This window comes from Stenella coeruleoalba (genome assembly GCF_951394435.1).
Source record: "Stenella coeruleoalba genome assembly, chromosome: 2".
NCBI lineage: Eukaryota > Metazoa > Chordata > Mammalia > Artiodactyla > Delphinidae > Stenella > Stenella coeruleoalba.
This window is the reverse complement of record NC_137147.1, coordinates 77,640,288-77,659,259: the sequence shown is the minus strand read 5'-3', so window position 1 is coordinate 77,659,259 and position 18,972 is coordinate 77,640,288. Positions and strand designations below refer to the sequence as shown.

The following is an 18,972-nucleotide window of genomic DNA, read 5'->3' as shown; positions in this document are numbered from 1 at the left end:
GCTAAACAAGAGATTGCAGGGTGAGAACAATGAGTGGGATGTCAAGATTTTTAGGGTTGTTTTTTTCCTGTTATTATCAACAATCTATTTTCTTAACAATGTCACTTAACTTTTCTCTGCTTCATTTTATCCCTATAATGGATATACTCAGTTTAACATCCAAGTTCCAAAAGAGTTAATGGTGGCAAGATGTGTTGATAAATATTTTTAAAGCTCTTTGACTTCCTTAGAAAGAAAGCAGGCTTGTGAAAAAATTCCCTGAGAAAATATTTAGAGATTCAGTAAGACTGAGTCAAGAAATCTCTAAATTATGAGCCCTTAAAAGTAGCTTTTTAAGGTAAAACATATTAGCGTACTGTGTGTGTGTGTGTCTGTGTGGATATATTACGTGCCTACCGTTTCTCTGATTACAAAGTAAACAGCAAAAATAACTGAATTTTGGAATTTCAGGTCTCAATGTTTAGTGAGATATAGATGCTACAATTAAACCACTTCCCTTCATTTGTAGAATTTGTCTCCGACTCCACTTTGAATGACACTCTCATACATCTGTTCTGCAGGAGTAGTAGCAAGACCTGTTTGAAGTTTAAATCCATGACACCCTTTGTAGAACAGTGGCAACCTGATCAAAACACTGATCGAGCAGAAATGCTTTTGTGTTCTGATCAACAGGGCCCAATTCAGTCTCTCTCTAAGGAGAACGCGCACACACACACACACTCTCCCTATATTCAGGGCCGAGGTTTTCCTTCTACCCCCAACTAATAAAATCAGGAGGCTGCAATGAGGCGAGCGGCACGCAGTTTGATGTCCTCAGCAGGATACGGGGAGTCAAAAGTGGCGCTGTAAATCCAGAGCGGGGCTTCAACACCGTGTTAAGTGTGGCCCGACTCTCAGAGATTTCCCTTTGATGCAAGTTCAGTATATTAATGGGAAAAGCATTCACTTTTATTTGTCTGTACTGTCTGCGACAGCAAGGCTGCCTCATTTAGCCTGGGCCAACATGAAAATACACAGAAAAGCAATCTGCTGCTAATTAGCACAGCTCCCCTTTCATTTACTAGCTAGTAATTGGAAGGGGTTAAGAAAGTGTAACTTATCAGATCACGTGAGTGTATTTGCTCGTGCGGACAGCAAACCTCCCCCGAATTTCCCTATGAACTCTGAGGCAGTAATCCTTCCTCGACATCCACTTGATCTGAAAGGCGATACTGACACGGGTGAGGTGCACACACTTCGTTAGGTTTGAGAGGGAGGTTTCCTAAGACCCCCGAATGGGGTGTTAATCAATCTATTAGAGCCTTACCTTTCTTTAGATATGTTTTTACTCTCCCGTTTCCAGATCGTCTTGAAGTCACTGCAGAACTCATACCACACCATAAACACGTAGTTGGGTGTGATCTCCTTCTCACCAGACTTTGGCTTCATCCCAAAATATCCTACTGTTGTTTCAAAACTGCAAATGTAGAGGAAAAAACAGTGAGGTAGAGGGTGACAGGCTGTCAACGCTAATACCCATTAGGGGAGGAGAGGGGACACCGGGAGAGTTTCTCCCACACGCTTCGCTTCTCTTTAGCACAGAAGCCCAGGCTTGAGTCACTGTGGCTCAGTAAGACCTACGTGTTCAAGCCAATTATCTAAGAAATGTAACATGATTGGGGATACTCCTGGGCACATCTTATCTGTATAAAACCAGCATGTATAATTCCAGGGTGTATGTAGGTAAAACTTTTGGGGTGTGTTCTTCATCTCAAATCCATGTCATTTACCTGCTCTTTGTGTTATGTTGAACGATTACATGGAACACTAATGACATGTTGGTTCTGTATCACCAGCAGTGGACAGTTAGAGAGCCCGCGGGGAATCATCAATCTGTTGAGGGCTTCACAGAAAATCAAGAGACTGTTCTATCCTTATTCTGGCATCTGCTGGCTTCATAATCTTGGGTCAATCCTTCAACACTGGGCTCTCAGTTTTTTCAAGGGTAAAATAAGAGACGTAGACCAAATGATATTTAAGAAAGCTACATTTTAAAGCTCGATGTGATACAGGAATACAAACCATCAATGTACAAAAATACATATAATTGAGGATATAGCAAGGATTGGAGGAAAAACCATTTTTGATCTTAAAAAATGATCTTTAACCCAGTCAGAAAAGAACCCAGGTTTTACAAGGGTGATTCCCAGATATCACTAAGAACCTCCTGACCTACCCCTTGGAGGTTCATTCCCAGATGACTACCCAGGCCTCCCAAGCAGCCCTTCTTGGAGGCACTAGCTTTGCAGCAATTTATAGCTCTGCCCTCATTCCTTCTCCCCACCCACTCCAAGCCCCACAAGCTCATTTGCCATGAGCAGGAACACTTAAATAAACGGGCCCCTTTTCTAGGGTGTTGGAAACTAATCAAAGCAGGCATGGCTGGCCAGGTTTATTACTCAATGCTCTATCATCTGTTCAGACACAGCGTTGGTTTTTTTTTGTGGCCATCCTGAATACTGAGTTTCTAATGGAACGCTATTCAGTGGCGATTGTAAAACCCTGAAGCCCCATTACTGTTACGCAGCACACTTTCAACTCAGTCTCAGTTATTGGGCACTATGTATCTCATAAGATTTTATCACATTTCACAGATGAACTGTTAATTGATTCCATGGCTATGATTAGGTGAGATCCAAGCTGGAGCTGCAGCTCTGAGTCCCATAAATTCTTTGTGCTTCTGTAAATAATAAATCTGTTTTTAATGCAAATTAAAACTACTGGTCAGGGAATTTTGGCTCCCAGTTATTAAAAGACTAGAAGTGCATAGGTGGAGAAAGGCAGTAATTGCCGTAATTTCTTGAGGGACTTCTCTTATAATTCCAAACACACGTATTTTGGAGCAAAACCAGAAAGTAGCAATGTCCACTTTTGCCCAGGCGTGACTCCTAATTCTGTGGCAGTCAAAACGCTGAATATACTTTTTATTTCGTTCAAAATGAAAATTACATTGATTGTAGCATGGAAATTCGTAAGCAGAGAGTCCTGTAACCTAAAGGAACAGGCCATGAATTTCTTAGGGAGTCACGGGCCTTTAGAACTGGAAGGGATGGACCTGTCAGTCTGTCCAATGTTCCCATCTTACAGCTGAGAAAACAGAGACCCAGAAAGATGGAATGACCTTATTCATCGGCAGAGTTGGGTCCCCTGATTCTCCGTGAAATGCTTTTTCTGCTCTACCCACCCCCTGTTGTTCATACTCACTGACCCAGGCATTTAAGAAATAAAAGAGTCATGTTTTGGTCTGTTTCCACGTTAGACACCGTTGCCACCTAAGTCATACGTAATGTGTGTGACCCCCAGCAAAGCACATCATTATTCTTGTCTCTTCATTATGTTTACCTTCAACACAGAAACAAATTTACTTGTGCAATGAGTAGAGAAGAGAAAGTCTTCACTTTTCGTTTTCAGAGGAGCAAATTATCTTCCTATTTTCCAGGATGACATAGTGAAGAGCACAGAAACTCCGCTCACTGTACTTCAATGCCAGCAGTTCCAGCGTTATTTGGAATGTAGACTGTGAGACCAAGATGTTGCAAGGATGGTACGGTTTCAGAGAATGACAAAATTGTTTGGTGGGTTATCACAGAGCTTGAGAAAAGCATGTCATCATCCTGTGGGCCACACTTTTCCCAACTCTGAATTGAACGATGTACCCTTCACCACCTCTCCCCCGGGGGATCTGGGAGGCCCTGCTTGCTAACCCTCAAAGAGTATGAAACCTAAAGGAAATAGTGAATTTCAGCATTTTTCCCCCCTATGTGTTTAAGTGAACCTCTTCAGGAGAACCAAAGCAAACAGAGTTGCAGAGGATGGCCTGGCTTTGGCACTCTGCAACTTTAACAAAGTCACTCTGAGGATGTGTGTCTTATTGGATTTCCCTTTGTTCCAGGAAAAGCCAAAAGCTAGAATATGAACCTACAACTATCTGATAAGGTCTAGACTACGTTCCTCCCCACCCACCCAGTCCCGCTCCAAACACAACTCTCTTCCTTTCAGATTTAATTTTGATTCACAGAAGACTGATTATTGAAAACCGTCTGAAATTTGGGCATGAAAACGGCCATTAGTTGACAACAATATTAGAATTTTCTCCAAGAGACAAAGGGGCGATCGTGCTGTTTGAAATTTCTGTTTCTCAGCAGATAACTAAAATAGCTTTCAACATTGAAAAGATTTATTTCTCATCATATGTTGTGTTCTATGAAACTTTTCTGCTTCACTCTCAACTGTTCCCTGACTCCTTTTCTCTCTGCTGTAATTCCTTGTCTGATTTCTATCTTTTCGATTCAGCTAAACATTTTGAGAGTTCAGCCAATGATTATATCAAAGAGCCCACGGCAAAGGGAACGGTTTTACTTTTGCAGTGTTGAGATGCCAGGGCGGAACATATCCGCTTATTGCCCCTCATGCATGCCTTTAGAAACTGCTGAGGAAAAGCAAATATTCCTTAGCCTCAGAGTAAATTGTTTCTCTTGAGAATACAACATAAGAATTTCCTAAATCTCACTCGAATGTTGCAACACTGACCACCAACCTCCTTCAAGACTGTAACCAAACAACTGTGGTTTCTACGTTAAAGATGGGATCTAACATATTTCATGTATGACATGAAAGCTAGACTACCTTCACCACAAAGTCACGGAAAACGCTGACAACCGAAATTTATGACCCCCCTCAGCATAGCTAATGCACAGCACCAACTTCGGCCCCTCTCACACGGGCCCCCTTTTCCTGAAGCAAGAATCCTGAAGAAGAATTAGAAATTTGACATCCACCTTAGAAAGTGAAATTCTGCTTGGCCTGATACCCATGTGTTGATGGTCCTTTTCATGCCTATGGGATACGTCTATAACACAGACACACCAGCCTGACACACCGACGAAGGGAAGCTTACTACAGGGATAATGTAAGCTCTACAGGGGATAAGGCCAATAAAGGGGCACAACCTAAAAATCTATAAACAGAAGCATGTGATTGGTTTGTCAAAGATTATCGTGCAGAGATGATAATCATGACCAAGAACATGTCTGCCCTTAGAAAGATGCAGGATTTGCCCTCGCCTTGCTTCCTTCTGCATATTTATTCTATTGGCACTTACAGCGGGAAGCAGGGCAAGATGTCAGTGTCTGTCAAGGCAGAACAGAGCACTGACTATAGGCTTTCAGTACTCTCGGAGATTGTGGGGAGACGGGAGGAAAAACGTCCATTTCTAGAACTTGTTCACCTGCACTGAATGAAATCCCCTCCTCACACATTCATAAAGCTCATTTTCCCTTATCTACTGTTTCCTGTCCTTATCTCTTATTTAATTTTCTCGTACTTGTAGAACGGGTCCCAGCAAAATTTATCTCAGTTCTCAGCCCTGAATATGAGAAAGCCTCCGTGTATGCCCCCCTCACCTTTCTAAGAGGGAGGGAGAGCCAAGCTGACTAACCTGGCCAACTGAAAAAAAGGAAGACCCCCATGAGGGATCACAGCCAATGATTACTGGGCTCTACCAGGTGAGGTGCATGGTTCCGCTTGGGTGTCTGTGAAGAGAGGGAAGAACATAGAAGAGGCCTGAGGTAGGTGGGAGGGGGAATAGAAGACCTCTGAGGTCTCTTCCCCTTTTCTGTGCACATAGAGAGGGAAGTCCCTTCTCCCCATTTGTCCCTTGTTTACAATATCCTCCATAATGCTTTAATCTAGTTGTAACACTAAGAAGGACCCCACTGTTCCCAGCGTCCGTGAAGTGTCTAGGAGCAGAGCAGTGGAGGAGAGGCAAACAGATGGAAATGGTGTCCTGACTGCTGAGGCAGGTGAGTCACTTCCGGATGATTCCCTGCTTCTTGAGGAAAACTATTGCCAAGTCCTATTCCTGGAGCTTTCACTCTAGCTCTCCCTAGACTCTTATTGCTGCTGGATGCAGAGTCTTAGCAGATGGGGTCGAAAGAATGGCTAGTCATTCATTTTGCTAAGTGAGATGAGCCAATCATAAAAGGGAAACCTTCTGTATGATTCTGCTTACATGAGGTACCTTAGAGCAGTCAGAGTCACAGAGACAGAAAGTAGAATGGTGGTTGCCAGGGGCTGAAGGAAGGAGAGAACGGGGGAGTTATGGTTTAATGAGTACAGAGTTTGCCTTCAGAGAAGATGAAAAAGTGCTGGAGACGGCTGGTGTTGACGGTTCTTGATAATAACAAAAGAATGGCTAGGCAAAGAAAGACCTGGGGCCAGTTCAGAGCTGCTTACCTTTTCTGTGCATTCTCCAAGTGACTTTCTTCCACTGTATGCTCTTTTTTGGCTGTGAAAGAAATAATTATGGTTAAAATCGTATTTTCTTCCAGCATATCCTTTGTGTAATCTTCTAACTTTGATTATACCCATTCATTATCAAAATAAATCCGAATTAGGGGTTGGAAGGCCCTACCACGTGTCCTGGCAATTGTACTCAATTCGCTACATCTACTACCATGGCTTTCTTGATAATGGTGGCCATATAATTCATGGTTCTCTCTGGGATAGTTTTGAAAGGGGGGAATATTACTAATTACTCTGGGCCAAGGCTTAAATTGTAACATTCCTGGCCAGACTGGATCACGTGGTCAGCCTAGCTATAGCTGGTCTCTTTGGGAGCCTTGCCATGTGCTCAGCACTCCCCCTTTCCCCACAACCACCACTACCACAAAATAAACCCAGTACCACCTGCAGTAGTTCTGCTCAGATTCAAAGGAATTCACTGTAATCCTTGCGTACTCTGTCTCTACACCCATGGTCTAGGGAAGCCTATGGTCTCTTTTCTGAGAATGTTTTTAAATGCACTGAAAAAATACTTAAAGTTACTAAGGAAATCAACGATGCTGAGGTAGAATTCTGAATTGACAGATTAAGAACCCACACTCCGCAGGGACCACAGGAAAACCGGGAGGTTTCATTTGGGGGTGGTTCTTTTACATATTCTTCTCTCTGATCAGAAAATAAACATTGGGGTGCATGTGTCTTTTTGAATTATGGTTTTCTGTGGGTATATGCCCAGTAGTGGGATTGCTGGGTCGTATGGTAGTTCTATTTTTACTTTTTTAAGGAACCTCCATACTGTTCTTCATAGTGGTTGTATCAATTTACCATTCCCACCAACAGTGCAAGAGGGTTCCCTTTATTTAATATTTGTAGATTTTTTGATGATGGCCATCCTGAGCAGTGTGAGGTGATACTTCATTGTAGTTTTGATTTCCATTTTTCTAATAATTAGTGATGTTGAGCCTCTTTTCATGTGTTTGTTGGCCACCTGTATGTCTTCTTTGGAGAAATGTCTATTTAGGTCCTCCACCCATTTTTTGATTGGGTTATTTGCTTTTTTTTTTGCGGTACGCGGGCCTCTCACTGCTGCGGCCTCTCCCGCTGTGGAGCACAGGCTCCGGACGCACAGGCCCAGCGGCCATGGCCCACGGGCCCAGCCGCTCCACAGCACGTGGGATCCTCCCAGACCGGGGTGTGAACCCGTGTCCCCTGCATCAGCAGGCGGACTGTCAACCACTGCGCCACAAGGGAAGCCCCTATTTGCTTTTTTGATATTGAGCTGCATGAGCTATTTCATCAACAGAGGAATGGATAAAGAATATGTGGTACATATATATAATGGAATAGTACTTAGCCACTAAAGGGAACGAAATTGGGTCATTTGTAGAGACGTGGATGGACTGTCATGCAGAGTGAAGTAAGTCAGAGAGAGAAAGTAAGTCAGAAGTAAGTCAGAAAGAGAAAAACAAATATCGTATACTAATGCATATGTGTGGAATCTAAAAAAGTTGTATAGGTGATCTCATTTGCAAAGCAGAAATAGAGACACAGATGTAGAGATATGGATACCAAGGGGGAAGGTGGGGTGGAATGAATTGGGAGATGGGGATTGACATATGTACACTATTGATACTATGTATAAAATAGGTAAGGTAACTAATGAGAACCTACTGTATAGCACAGGGAACTCTACTCAGTGCACTGTGGTGACCAATATGGGAAGGAAATCCAAAAAAGGGGATACATGTATACGTATAGCTGATTTACTTTGCTGTACAGTATAAACTAACACAACATTGTAAAGCAACTATACTCCAATAAAAAAAAGATAATACTGTCATAAATGATAATACAACTCTTACACGAGACATCTTAAAAATGTCTAGAAAAATCATCAAGTCATAATCTCTATGAGCCTTAAGATTCCTTTCATTTAGATACCCCATGCTCTTGGGTTGGAAGAATTAATACCATTAAAATGGCCATACTACCCAAAGCAATCTACAGATTTAATGTGACCCCTATCAAACTACCCAGGACATTTTTCACAGAATTAGAATAAATAATCCTAATATTTCTATGGAATCATAAAAGACCCAAAATTGCCAAAGTAATCCTTAGGAAAAAGAAAAAAGCAAGAGGCATAACCCTCCCAGACTTCAGACAATACTACGAAGCTACAGTGATCCAAACAGCATGGTATTGGCACAAAAACAGACGTATAGATCAATGAAAAAGAATAGAGAGTCCAGAAATAAACCCACACACCTATGGTCAAATAGTCTTTGACAAAGGAGACAAGGATATACAATGGGAACAAGTCTCTTCAGCAAGTGGTCCAGCAAGCTGGACAGCCACATGCAAATCAATGAACTTAGAACACACCCTCATACTATACACAAAAATAAACTCAAAATGGCTTAAAGACTTAAATATAAGACATGATACCATAAAACTCCTAGAAGAGAACATAGGCAAAACATTCCCTGACATAAATCGTACCAATGTTTTCTTAGGTCAGTCTCCCAAGGCAATAGAAATAAAAGCAAAAATGAACAAATGGGACCAAGTCAAACTTACAAGCTTTTGCAAAGTGAAGGAAACCATAAACAAAATGAAAAAACAACCTACAGAATGGGAGAAAATACTTGCAAAAGATGTGATCAACAAGGGCTTAATTCCCAAAATATACAAACAGCTCATACAACTCAACAACAAAAAAACAAGTAACCTAATCGAAAAATGGGCAGAAGACCTAAGACATTTCTCCAAAGAAGACATACAGCTGGCCAACAGGCACATAAAAGATAAAAACTACAATGAGATCAAAGATTAAAACTACCTCACACCAGTCAGAATGGCCATCACTAAAAAGTATACAAATAACAAATGCTAGAGAGGGTGTGGATAAAAGGGAACCCTCCTACACTGTTGGTGGGAATGTAAGTTGGAGCAGCTATTATGAAAAACAGTATGGAGGTTCCTCAAAAAACTAAAAATAGAGTTGCCATATGATCCAGCAATCCCACTCCTGGGCATATATATCTGGACAAAACTATAATTCAAAAAGTAGCCAGCACATGGAAACAACCTAAATATCCATCAACAGATGAATGGATAAAGAAGGTATGGTACATATATACAATGGAATATTACTCAGCCATAAAAAGGAATGAAATGATGCCATTTGCAGCAACATGGATGGACCTAGAGATTATCATACTAAGTGAAGTAAGACAGAAAGAGAAAGACAAACACCATATGATATCACATGTGGAATCTAAAATATGACGCAAATGAACTTATCTATGAAACAGAAACAGACTCACCGACATAGAGAACAGACATGTGGTTGCCAAGGGGGAAGGGGTATGGAGGAGGCATGGAGGGGGAGTTTGGGATTAGCAGATGCAAACTAGTATATATATAATGGATAAATAACAAGGTCTTCCTATATAGCACACAGAACTATATTCAATATCCTGTGATAAACGTAATGGAAAAGAATATTAAAAAATAAAAAAGAATGTAGGGGAAAAAGCCTGGACCTGTCTAAGAGGCAAGAGACCATTGTTTTGGGGTGCGCGAGGAGAGGGGATTCAGAGCACTGTCTAAACGTGCTCCAGAGATGAGCGCAAGCCACGGTTATCAAGCGTGGACACCGGAGACGGGCATGAAATGCTAAGGCTGCTGCTGCAGCCACCAAGAAGCCTGTGTGCGAGCACAGGTCACTATCCACACACCCCTTCCAGGGAGCCTGTGCAGCCCGCCACTGCCAGGGTCCCGGGATCCAGGGACAACTCCCCCGGAAGAACGCACGGCGCGCCTCAGGCTGTTGCAACGTCGTGTTGGCCTCTGCCGCCGCAGGCTGGCCCTGCATTCTATACCCCTCCCTTCCCCCCGCCTGAGTGAGCCAGAGTCCCCTAATCAGCTGCTACTTTAACCCCGTCCTGTCTGAGCGAAGAACAGACGCCCTCAGGCGACCTACACGCAAAGGCGGGGCCAAATCCAAAGATGAACCCCAGGAGCTGTGTGAAAAAAGAGAAAGGTAAAACTCTCCCATCAGCCTCAGGAGCAGCGGATTAAATCTCCACAATCAACTTGATGTACCTGCATCTGTGGAATACCTGAATAGACAACGAATCATCCCAAATTGAGGTGGTGAATATTGGGAGCGACAATATATATATTTTTTTCCTTTTTCTCTTTTTGTGAGTATGTATGTGTATGCTTCTTTGTGTCATTTTGTCGGTATAGCTTTGCTTTTACCATTTGTCCTAGGGGTCTGTCTATCTGGTTTTTTTTTAGTATAGTTTTTATCACTTGTTATCATTGGTGGATTTGTTTTTTGGTTTGGTTGTTCTCCTCTTTCTTTTTAATTACTTAAAAAATTTTTAATATGTTTAATAATTATTTTTTATTTTAATAACTTTATTTTTCCTTCCTCCCTTCCTCCCTCCCTCCCTTCCTTCCTTTCTTTTTTCTCCCTTTTCCTCTGAGCCATGTGGTTTACAGGGTCTTGGTGCTCCGGCCGGGTGTCAGGCCTGTCCATCTGAGGTGGGAGAGCCGAGTTCAGGACATTGGTCCACCAGATATCTCCCGGCTCCACGTAATATCAAACAGTGAAAACTCTCCCAGAGATCTCCATCTCAATGCTAAGCTCCACTCAACGACCAGCAAGCTACAGTGCTGGACACCCTATGCCAAACAACTAGCAAGACAGGAACACAACCCCACCCATTAGCAGAGAGCCCGCCTAAAATCATAATGAAGTCACAGACACCACACCAGACACAGCCCTGCCCACCAGAAAGACAAGATCCAGACTCATCCACCAGAACACAGGTACTAGTCCCCTCCGCCAGGAAGCCTACACAACCCACTGAACCAACCTTACCCACTGGGAGCAGACACCAAAAACAATGGGAACGACGAACCTGCAGCCTGCAAAAAGGAGACCCCAAACACAGTAAGTTAAGCAAAATGAGAGGACAGAGAACACAGGGCAGATGAAGAAGAAAGGTAAAAACCCACTGGACCAAACAAATGAAGAGGAAATAGGCAGTCTGCCTGAAAAAGAATTCACAGTAATGATAGTAAAGATGATCCAAAATCTTGGAAATAGAATGGAGAAAATACAAGAAACGTTTAACAAGGGCCTAGAAGAATGAAAGAGCAAACAAACAATGCTGAACAACACAATAAATGAAATTAAAAATTCTCTAGAAGGAATCAATAGCAGAATAACTGAGGCAGAAGAACGGATAAGTGACCTGGAAGATAAAATAGTGGAAATAACTACTGCAGAGCAGAATAAAGAAAAAAGAATGAAAAGAATTGAGGACAGTCTCAGAGACCTCTGGGACAACATTAAACACACCAACATTTGAATTATCAGGGTCCCAGAAGAAGAAGAGAAAAAGAAAGGGACTGAGAAAATATTTGAAGAGATTACAGTTGAAAACTTCCCTAATATGGGAAAGGAAATAGTTAATCAAGTCCAGGAAGCGCAGAGAGTCCCACCCATACAGGATAAATCCAAGAAGAAACACGCCAAGACACATATTAATCAAATTATCAAAAATTAAATACAAAGAAACCATATTAAAAATAGCAAGGGAAAAACAACAAATAACATACATGGGAATCCCCATAAGGTTAACAGATGATCTTTCAGCAGAAACTCTGCAAGCCAGAAGGGAGTGGCAGGACGTATTTAAAGTGATGAAAGGGGAAAACCTACAATCAAGATTACTCTACCCAGCAAGGATCTCATTCAGATTTGATGGAGAAATTAAAACCTTTACAGACAAGCAAAAGCTAAGAGAATTCAGCACCACCAAACCAGCTTTACAACAAATGCTAAAGGAACTCCTCTAGGCAGGAAACAAAAGAGAAGGAAAAGACCTATAATAACAAACCCAAAACAATTAAGAAAATGGTAACGGGAACATAGATATCAATAATTACCTTAAATGTAAATGGATTAAATGCTCCAACCAAAAGACATAGACTGGCTGAATGGATATAAAAACAAGACCCATATATATGCTGTCTACAAGAGACCCACTTCAGACCTAGGGACACATACAGACTGAAATTGAGGGGATGGAAAAAGATATTCTATGCAAATGGAAATCAAAAGAAAGCTGGAGTAGCAGTTCTTCTATCAGATAAAACAGACATTAGGGCTTCCCTGGTGGCACAGTGGTTGAGAGTCTGCCTGCCGATGCAGGGGACACAGGTTCGTGCCCCAGTCCGAGAAGATCCCACATGCCGTGGAGCAGCTGGGCCCGTGAGCCATGGCCGCTGAGCCTGTGCGTCCGGAGCCTGCGCTCCACACGGGAGAGGCCAAACAATGAGAGGCCTGCGTACCGCAAAAAAAAAAAAAAAAAAAAGACTTTAAAATAAAGACTATTACAAGAGACAAATAAGGACACTACATAATGATCAAGGGATCAGTCCAAGAAGAAGATATAACAATTGTAAATATTTATGCACCCAACATAGGAGCACCTCAATACATAAGGCAAATACTAACAGCCATAAACGAGGGAATCGACAGTAACACAATCATAGTAGGGGACTTTAACACCCCACTTTCACCAATGGACAGATCATCCAAAATGAAAATAAATAAGGAAACACAAGCTTTAAATGATGTGTTAAACAAGATGGACTTAATTGATATTAACAGGACATTCCATCCAAAACCAACAGAATACACTTTCTTCTCAAGTGCTCATGGAACATTCTCCAGGATAAATCATATCTTGGGTCACAAATCAAGCCTTGGTAAATTTAAAAAAATCTGATATTGTATCAAGAATTTTTTTTTGACCACAATGCTATGAGACTAGATATCAATTACAGGAAAAAAACCTGTAAAAAATACAAACACATGGAGGCTAAACAGTACATTACTAAATAACCAAGAGATCACTGAAGAAATCAAAGAGGAAATCAAAAAATACCTAGAGACAAATGACAATGAAAATACGACAACCCAAAACCTATGGGATGCAGCAAAAGCAGTTCTAAGATGGAAGTTTATAGCAATACAATCCTACCTCAAGAAACAAGAAACATCTCAAATAAACAACTTAACTTTACACCTAAAGCAATTAGAGAAAGAAGAAAAAAAACCCCCAAACTTCACAGAAGGAAAGAAATCATAAAGACCAGTTCAGAAATAAATGAAAAAGCAATGAAGGAAATAATAGCAAAGATCAATAAAATTAAAAGTTGGTTCTTAGAGAAGATAAACAAAATTGATAAACCATTAGCCAGACTTATCAAGAAAAAAAGGGAGAAGACTCAAATCAACAGAATTAGATATGAAAAAGGAGCAGTAACAACTGACACTGCAGAAATACAAAGGATCATGAGAGGTTACTACAAGCAGCTATATGCCAATAAAATGGACAGCCTGGAAGAAATGGACAAATTCTTAGAAAAGCACAACCTTCTGAGACTGAACCAGGAAGAGTAGAAAATATAAACAGACCAATCACAAGCACTGAAATTGAGACTGCAATTAAAAATCTTCCAACAAGCAAAAGCCCAGGACCAGATGGCTTCACAGGCAAATTCTATCAAACATTTAGAGAAGAGCTAACACCTATCCTTCTCAAACTCTTCCAAAATATAGCAGAGGGAGGAACACTCCCAAACTCATTCTACGAGGCCACCATCACCCTGATACCAAAACCAGACAAAGATGTCACAAAGAAAGAAAACTACAGGCCAATATCACTGATGAACATAGATGCAAAATCCTCAACAAAATACTAGGAAAAAGAATCCAACAGCACATTAAAAGTATCGTACACCATGATCAAGTGGGGTTTATCCCAGGAATGCAATGATACTTCAATATATGCAAATCAATCAATGTGATACACCATATTAACAAACTGAAGGGTAAAAACCATATGATCACATCTCAACAGATGCAGGAAAAGCTTTCGACAAAATTCAACACCCATTTATGATAAAAAAAAAAAAACCCTCCAGAAAGTAGGCATAGAGGGAACTTACCTCAACATAATAAAGGTCATATATGACAAACCCACAGCCAACATCATTCTCAATGGTGGAAAACTGAAACCATTTCCACTAAGATCAGGAACAAGACAAGGTTGCCCACTCTCACCACTGTTATTCCACATAGTTTTGGAAGTTTTAGCCGTAGCAATCAGAGAAGAAAAAGAAATAAGAAGAATCAAAATCAGAAAAGAAGAAGTAAAACTGTCACTGTTTGCAGATGACATGATACTATACATAGATAACCCTAAAGATGCCACCAGAAAACTAGTAGAGTTAATAAATGAATTTGGTACAGTAGCAGGATCCAAAATTAGCAGAACATAGCAGAACATATAGCAGTAAACTATAAGACACTGATGAAAGAAATTAAAGATGATACAAACAGGTGGAGAGCTATACCGTGTTCTTGGATTGGAAGAATCAACACTGTGAAAATGACTATACTACCCAAAGCAATCTACAGATTCAGTGCAATCCCTATGAAACTACCAATGGCATTTTTCACAGAACTAGAACAAAAAATTGCACAATTTGTATGGAAACACAAAAGACCTTGAATAGCCAAAACAATCTTGATAAAAACAGAGCTGGAGGAATCAGGCTCCCTGACTTCAGACTATACTACAAAGTTACTACAAAGTAATCAAGGCAGTATGGTAGTGGCATAAAAACAGAAATATAGATCAATGGAACAGGACAGAAAGCCCAGAGATAAACCCACACACATATGGTCACCTTATTTTTGATAAAGGAGGCAAGCATATACAATGAAGAAAAGACAGCCTCTTCCATAAGTGGTGCTGGGAAAACTGGACAGCCATATGTAAAAGTATGAAATTAGAACACTCCCTAACAACATACACAAAAATAAACTAAAAATGGATTAAAGACCTAAACGTAAGGCCAGACACTATAAAACTCTTAGAGGAAAACATAGGCAGAGCACTGTATGACATAAATCACAGCAAGATCCTTTTTGATCCACCTCCTAGAGAAATGGAAATAAAAACAAAAATAAACAAATGGGATCTAATGAAACTTAAAGGCTTTTGCACACCAAAGAAACCATAAAAAAGATGAAAAGACAACCCTCAGAATGAGAGAAAATATTCGCAAATGAAGCAACTGACAAAGGATTAATCTCCAAAATTTACAAGCAGCTCATGCAGCTCAATATCAAAAAAAACAAACAACCCAATCCAAAAATGGGCAGAAGATCTAAATAGACATTTCTCCAAGGAAGATATACAGATTGCCAACAAACACATGAAAGGATGCTCAACATCAAAATCATTAGAGAAATGCAAATCAAAAGTACAATGAGGTATCACCTCACACCACTCAGAATGGCCATCGTCAAATATCAACAAACAATGAATGCTGGAGAAGGTGTGGAGAAAAGGGAACCCTGTTGGGAAGGTAAACTGATACAGCCACTATGGAGAACAGTATGGAGGTTCCTTAAAAAAACTAAAAATAGAACTACCATACAACCCAGCTATCCCACTCTTTGGCATATACCCTGAGAAAACCATAATTCAAAAAGAGTCATGTACCACAATGTTCATTGCAGCTCTATTTACATTAGCCAGGACATGGAAGCAACCTAAGTGTCCATCGACAGATGAATGGATAAAGAAGATGTGGCACACATATACAACGGAATTGTACTCAGCCATAAAAAGAAACGAAATTGAGTTATTTGTAGTGAGGTGGATGGATCTAGAGTCTGTCATACAGAGTGAAATAAGTCAGAAAGAGAAAAACAAATACCGTATGCTAACACATATATATGGAATCTAAAAAAAAAAAAAGAAAAAACTCGTTATGAAGAACCTAGGGGCAGGACAGGAATAAAGACACAGACATAGAGAATGGACTTGAGGACACGGGGAAGGGCAAGGGGAAGCTGGGACGAAGTGAGAGAGTGGCATGGACTTATATATACTACTAAATGTAAAACAGATAGCTAGTGGGAAGCAGCCGCATAGCACAGGGAGATCAGCTAGGTGCTTTGTGACCACCTAGAGCAGTGGGGTAGGGAGGGTGGGAGCGAGACGCAAGAGGGAAGAGATATGGGGATATATGTATAGCTGATTCACTTTGTTATAAAGCAGAAACTAACACACCATTGTAAAGCAATTATACTCCAATAAAGATATTTAAAAAAATGTATACATATGTATAATTGAATCACTTTGCTGTAGAGGAGGAGAAAATAACACAACATTGTAAATCAACTATACTTCAATTAAAAAAAAGATGCCTTTCATTATGGCTACAATGATGCAAAATGAATGGGAAAAGAAAATCAATTGAATCTAGGGCCTATGTTGTGATACTTCATGAAAGGTATGAAAGAATTTTAAAATATCACTGTTTAATTAAGCCTAACTCTGCCATGTGCTACCTGTGTGACTAGGCAAGTCACTCATGATCAACTGTGTAGTTACGGCCTCATCTGTCCTCTTAGCATATCCACAGAGACTACCATCATACAGCTGGTATAAAGATTACGTGAGACAATACATGTAAAGCCCTTAGCACCTAAGACACGCTCAGTAAATGACGTGACAGGTCTTACTGGCACCTCATCATCATTCCCTTTATCACTGATGATAAAATGGAAATTCTGTCAAGTTACTCCCCTGCTCAGAACAGCTTGCCATCTCTCTTGACATAAGCTCTGAAGTCTTCACAGTGGCCCCAAGGCCCTGCCAGTCTACCCCCCGGCTCCTCTGTGACATCTCCTCCTCCTTCCCATGTTCATTCCTTTCCAATCCGGCTGGCCAGCTGGCTGATGGAGCGCACTGAGCACGTGCACTGGGGATCTTTGCACTTGCCTCTCCTCCTCCCTGGGGCCCCCTGCCCACAGTCTCTGCATGACTGGGCCCCTCACTCCATTAGGTCTCAGCTCAAACATCACCTTCTCTGATCCTGCTAAATTAAAGACCATCCCTTGCCATGTATCCTCCCCACCCTTTTCCCTATAGCCTCTGTCTACTTGACAGACTAGGCAGTTACTCATTTGTTTATTATACGACACTGAATGGAAGCTTCAAGAGAGCAGCCACTTCACCTGGCCCGTTTTCTTTTGTGCCTTAAACACGGAAAAGTGTCCACATATTAAATAAATTATTTTAGCTAAAAATGTATATATTGGACAATGGTTGCTTAAACAGAGAGATACTAAGTTTCCTAAACATAAAACTTTATATTCAGAATATGAACACAGGCTAAAGAAGAATGTCAGGCTAAAGTTGTATAGTATTATCTCTAAGTCCAGTAAATTTCAACAAAAATATTTTTTATATTAAAATGATTTGGCTTGGATAACAACATCCTTCTCGGTAAAGTCATAGTCATTGCTATCTTTTGTGTTATGATTCCCCCCTATCCTCCTAGCAGGAATCTCTAGAATTAGTCGGGTTCTTAGTCAATCAGATACAGAGGAGTGACTTACGTCTCTCATGGGCTACCAAGTTCCCCCAAATGTGAAACAAGCTACTGGTTTGTTCTCATCCAGTGATTATTAATTATGCACATGGCCAAACAAGGGGGAAAATTCCTTTAAGGCATGAGTGATCTTCCTGGAGCACAGCTGTTGTTCTCCGTCACCAGGTGTTTCTAACTGGCTACTTCCACTTTGTGCTAAGCAGACTGTGGTCAACCCGTCATTGCATATAAATTTAGTGACGAGAAATACCCTCTCCAAACTGAATTAAGATGAGATTAAGATTGTGCAATAGCTCTATGAATATGGTTATTTGGAAAAAAACAGCATCCGAATGTAAAAGGAGGTATCACTAAGAGGCAATGCATTCTGCAGAACCTCTGAGGGTTTTGGGGACAAGAGCCTTCAGGAAAAGGAGAAGAACCTAGAGATCTCAAGTCGTCCTAAGCCGAGGGCCTATGGACAGACAGAAAAGGCAGTCACCTCCCTGGTGTGACCTTGACTCTCTACCAGCCTAAAATATTTCTCCTGCCACAATGCGTGAAATTTCCAACCATGTCATTATACATTTTAAGTCCTCAAAACGCTCTGAGCAAAACAAAAAAGACATTACCTAGAAGGAAAATGTTTAAAGACTGGAGTCACAAACTCAAGTTCCAACATCACCAACAAATAAGGTAACTGTAGGCCAAGTGTAAGAATCTTATCATTCCAAAATTCTATCTCTAACTCTTCAATACTGGAACTGACACGATCCCAGTGCAGGGAAGCCACCAGGGAGTGGGAGAGAAATGGGAAGGCCATGCCCCATTTAAGGGAGGGAAGGCACTAGCCACTGCTACCCGATCTTCCACCTTTTTCAGAGAAGCTAGGTTTTTTGTTTTTTTAACACACACACACACACATATATATATATATATAATTTATTTATTTAGCTGCATCGGGTCTTAGCTGCAGCACACGGGATCTTCATTGCAGCGTGCGGGATCTTTTCATTGCGGTGCATGGGCTTCTCTCTAGTTGTGGTGTGCGGGTTCAGTAGTTGCAGCACGTGGGGTTGCCCCGCGGCATGCAGGATCTTAGTTCCCCAACCACTGATTGAACCCATGTCCCCGGCATTGGAAGGTGGATTCTTAACCACTAGACCA

At 41.1% G+C, this 18,972-nt stretch overlaps 1 protein-coding gene across 2 annotated transcripts in view; it reads right to left on the bottom strand.

Moving 5' to 3' along the window:
* FMN1 (formin 1) overlaps positions 1–18,972 on the bottom strand; it is a 444,350-nt gene that overhangs the window by 32,572 nt on the left and 392,806 nt on the right. For both annotated transcript variants that reach the window (XM_079909633.1, XM_079909635.1), the window contains 2 exons: positions 6,274–6,325; positions 1,307–1,456 (listed from right to left, as the gene is read on the bottom strand). In XM_079909633.1, coding sequence (XP_079765759.1) covers positions 1,307–1,456; positions 6,274–6,325 — 202 coding nt within the window. The remainder of the gene's footprint in view (positions 1–1,306; positions 1,457–6,273; positions 6,326–18,972) is intronic.